This window comes from Solanum dulcamara, chromosome 2 (assembly GCF_947179165.1).
Source record: "Solanum dulcamara chromosome 2, daSolDulc1.2, whole genome shotgun sequence".
In the NCBI taxonomy this organism is placed as follows: Eukaryota; Viridiplantae; Streptophyta; class Magnoliopsida; order Solanales; family Solanaceae; genus Solanum; species Solanum dulcamara.
The window spans coordinates 2,440,869-2,445,866 of record NC_077238.1 but is presented as its reverse complement, the minus strand read 5'-3'; the positions used below and the strand labels follow the sequence as shown (position 1 = coordinate 2,445,866).

Here is a 4,998-nt window from a genome sequence, read left to right as displayed (position 1 = left end):
AACTCCACTATTTACGCATTGTGATATCATAATCCTAAAGTATATTGTAAATAATTATGACATACAAAAAGAAGCAAGAAAAAAACACTCTTTTGTGACGCTCATGACAAAGGATTTATCAACGGTACTGCGGTTTACACAGAATAGGTGATAATAAATTTTTAAAGAAATGCACGTATCAATCTTAGATGAATCACATATTAGAATGAGAGAGAAAAATGAAGAATTTTATAACTTATAACACAAACTCGCGACATTTTTAATATAATGGTCGAAACAATTTATATAACATTCGCGATATTTTTAATCCCAAGTATTTTGGTATGAAAGTCTTTTTCTTTTAACTTGCTGCTTCTTGAATGAATTTTTTATATGTTTGATATATTTAATTAACATCCAACTTGGCAAAAGTGTAACATGTTCGACTGCCAATGAGGGAAATCTAAAGTTATTAAACATAAGTAATTAATTTGTCTCTTCTTCTATAAATCAAAGTTTAGTGTTCTTAATTAAAAGACATGTAGATGAATCAAATCAAATCAAATCAAATTAGATTGGATTTAGGCAATCTAAGTAAGATATATTGTTATAACACTTGCAATTGATCAATCGATCATGCCGTTAAAAAATACACATATATCTAGCAGTAAATGGTTTATTTACGAGCGAGATCTTCAGTATAACCTGATCACCACATACCAAATTCATCCCACCTTTCATGGGCGGGATCTTTAGTATAACCTGATAACCAATCATGAACTCTAGATCACAAACCTTTCGATCTGAGAAGTCTAAATTAGAAAAAAAGAGTTCCGATATTATTAAACAAGATAAGAGAAAAAGATTATATTTAAACCATGAATATTAAGTTTTCTTTGTTTAAGAGTGGATGGATCTTATAGAGAAGTTGTAATCTCCCATTTGATACTTAATATCATCTGCAAATCTGAGGATACTATTTCAAATATATATAGACACATTAATAAATTCAATGTGAAAATGGAACAAAAAATATTGTTGTTTTGATTCTCAAAGTATACTTGTATAACAAATGTCCATGTGGATATTAATAATTCTTTGTTACTTTGATTTTGATTTATTTTATTTTAGTGTGTATTAAGATTTCCACTAATTAAAACAATTCGATCTTGTAAAGAAGAATTTAATGACGGTTTAGATTTGAGTGAATCGAAAATCGTCCAATAAATCTTTCATAATGGATTCCTATAGGAGTTAGGTCACACTAGATACAGAGCGCCGTGCTGGTATGGGCCCAACAAATCATGATCTTATATATTTTTTTGTTTCAATTTAGGAAATGTAACATTTTTTAAATTGATTTATAAAAAGTGACACATTTTCTTAGTTGAGAATTTTTTAATGATACTATCAATATTTTGTCACTTTTGAATATCTTTGATTGACTGTAATACCAAACCATTAATGGAAAGGCATCGTTTCAAGCATAGACATTGAAATTCCAAAATACCCTAGACATGAAGCCAACACATTAACAAAGAGGTTTGGAATTTCACAACATAAAGCAAATATGATCATTTAAATCTATCAGTTCATATGATATGTGTGTTTTGAGCTCGATGATAACATAGTCCTAAAAGCCGAATATGTGATGTTTGATGGACCAATAATACATATCATGAGTCATAACAATAGATATATAATATAGAAAGATTATTTTTACAATATCAATACATAAAAGATAACTACGTATAATTATCCAAAAGAAGTGTGATAAGTAAATTTAAAAATAAAATTGATTACCCATTATAATGGTTTAAAATTTACGGATAGGCTAAAATATTTTATACATTTAATATATATAAAAGTTATAATAACCACTAGAAAAATATAAAAAATAATAAGAAATTGCGATACTTGAGAGGTGCGACCGTCGAGCCAATCCTATGAGGTAAAAGGTAAATCATACATTTTTTTAAAATCAAATTTTAATGTATTATAGCATAAAGTTTATAATTACGGTCACTTGCTAACAAAATGTGATCACTAAAATAAGAGTTTTTTTTTTTTTTTTGGAAAAACACATTATCTAACTGAGTTTTAAATTTAATTGATTGTCCAAGAAAAGGATAGCATAATAAAGATTAATTTTCGAGTATACTGGTCACCCTCAATAGAGTTTTCACTAAGCTTTTAATTAATTACATGTTGAACTCTTTCTTAGCTTTGTCAAAACATAAATCCTCCTTAAATATCATCAAAGGATGAGCTGGAGTGTTAAATACATACTTTCTATTCTTAATCAGACTTTTGAGTTTGAATCCTAAATATAAAATCACATTTGGTAGAAAGCATTTTACCCCAAAAAGAGAAGAATCATAAAAATGATCCTCCTTAAACTTGTCTCTCGTGAGATATTGTCATGTCTGCTTACATTATTTGATATAATTTTAGTTGATACAGATTTAAAATTTGAATATTATGATCTATAGCATGTTTGGATTGACTTATTTTTAAGCAGCTTATAAGTTAAAAATAAATAAATAAGTGTAGACCAATTTTTTTTTTATTTATAAGCTGTTTTCAACTTAGTAACTGCTTAAAATAAGTTCATCCAAATAAATTCAACTATTTATTGGGGCTTATTTTTGACTTTAAATTGACCGGTCAAACACTCAAAAAAAGCTGAAAACAGCTTATAAGCCAATTCAAACGGCCTCCTATATTATAAATTTTATCACAATACATTTAAATTATGTATATATCTTTACTTTGATGTATACACTCAATACGAATAAATATTCATCGAAATGTTTCAATTTTCAACTCACTCCAAATAAACACCAAAAAGCAAAAAATAAAAGGAAAAAAAGGAATTCTAGAAGACTCTGTTTCTTGATTTTCTTCCATTTTTTCCGTATATTTTTGTAAAAAAGTTAGCAGATTAAAAAAAGCCGCCAAAATTCCCAAAATAATCTGGGAGCTTTTTTTTCCCTCAAAAAATTTTAAATTTATAAAAAAAAAAAAAAAAAGAGGGGAGAAAAATAAGGAAATGGAGACTTTTAGAAGAGTTGTAATTAGCTGGAAAACCTACTCCAACAAAAAATGTTTCACAATCTTCATGCTTGGTAATACAACTTGTCTTTCCCAAATTTCCGTCGCCGGAATCTTGCTATTTTCCGGCAACATCGTCGACCGGAATGCCTCCGTGGCATCTACTCTTTGTAGGTCCCACCCACTTTCTCTCAACCGTTGGATCTTCCATATCTGTTTCTCTGCTAGCTGCCTCGTATTCTCCTTTATCTCTCTCACTGCTTCCTCGTATAGCCTGCATTTTTCCTGTACGGTGGTACAATTTTTCAAATTCCTGAAATACCCTTCCATCTCCGGTACCCCTATCGCTTTTCTCAACCCGGAGCTCCGATCGGAAAACCCGTTTTTCTCGAAGAACTGCTCGAGCTCCTCGTACATCCCGGAGCTCATCATCTCGTCTACTCGTTTGAACAGGTACTGATTTAAAACCGGAGTTAACACATCGACCCAGATGAAGCAACAACGATAACGAAGCTCCTTTGATACAAACTGAACCGGATTCGACTCATCGAAAACGTCGAAATCCGGGTTGAACTGATTCGCTAACAAGGCGTAGATGAAGGAATTCGACCCGCCGACGATTAATGGAAGTTTCCGGCGATTGATAATATCGGAAATTCTTTCATCAGCTGTGTAACGGAAATCAGAAGGGGTAAACAACTCAGAACCGGAAAACTCCCCGAGTAAATGATGAACAACGCCACGGCGTTCAGGTATTGAAATTTTGTTCGTTGTAATATCAAGGCCTTTAGAAACTTGAATTTTATCGGAGTTAATAATTTCCGATGGGAAGAAACGAGTAGCGAGGTCGATTGAGAGTTTTGATTTTCCAGAACCAGTAGCACCCATTATAACAACTATTTTTTTCGATGTTGGTGCTACTGTACTTCTTGTTGCCATGTTACGGAATACCCATTTGGGAATATGAAGGAATTTAATGGTTTTAGTATTGTTGGAGTACTGGAGAAGACGATAATTATAAGTTGCTGTTATGAATAATCTTCTCATAAGTAAAGAAGAAGAAGAATGAAAAATGCGTGTGAAGCTGAGATAAGCAGAAAAAGAGTTGGATTCTACTACTACTATTACTGTAACTAATTATTATGTACAATAACATACAGAAAACATGAAATGGGATGTGGATGGGGTGGAGTGGGAGGGGTTGGTTGGTTGATTTAGTACTCTGAAAAATTGCAGCACCTGAATATATAGTGCTACTGTTTTATTCTTGAAACCATAAGCTTATTGACTGCTTCATTTGCTCTGTTTTTTTTTTCTTTTTTGTTTCTATATATATTATACAATATAGTACAACTATCTAATTTTTATTGTCCATGACAATAGATATTGTTATTTTTCATAACTTACCTTAAAATTGATAAGTTGTTGGTAGTGTATTTTTCTGCCATTGAAATGAGGAAGAGAAATGTGAGTTTAATGAAGAGGAAATGTGGGAGAAAGGTGAAGTAATACTTGGGAGAATTTCATGTATGTTTGGCTTCCATTTTATAGCTTGTTTGCATATTTTTAATGATGTTAAAGTACTACTTTTTGAATAAGAAAAAATAAAACAAAAATTTGTCTTCAACTTAAAGATTGCACATTGTTGGACAAGATGAATACATAAGGTGGAGACGATACGGTAGATATTGAATCGAATTTTTTTTTATGTCGTAATTTTGATAATGAAATTTGGAATGGTATATCATATATTTTTGGTATTTGATATTTATAAATCAGTTACAATGTATCTTATGCGAATTGTCATATAGGATGCATGTTTGTGTTTGTTCAATTTTATATAAGTTTAAACGTCTAACTGTGTACATTCAAAGTTGAAAGCATAAATGTGAGATGATGTCAAGTTAAAAGACATGTTTATGTACTAAAATATGAAAATATCATATCAAAGTATATAGTTACACA

The 4,998-nt window shown here is 30.7% G+C and overlaps 1 protein-coding gene across 1 annotated transcript; it reads right to left on the bottom strand.

Annotated features, from left to right (window-relative positions):
- Positions 1-3,011: 3,011 nt before the first annotated feature.
- LOC129874234 (adenylate isopentenyltransferase-like) lies at positions 3,012-4,715 on the bottom strand. Its single transcript, XM_055949496.1, has one exon. The coding sequence runs from the start codon at positions 4,078-4,080 to the stop codon at positions 3,070-3,072; it is 1,011 nt and encodes a 336-aa protein (XP_055805471.1). The 5' UTR covers positions 4,081-4,715; the 3' UTR covers positions 3,012-3,069.
- Positions 4,716-4,998: the final 283 nt, after the last annotated feature.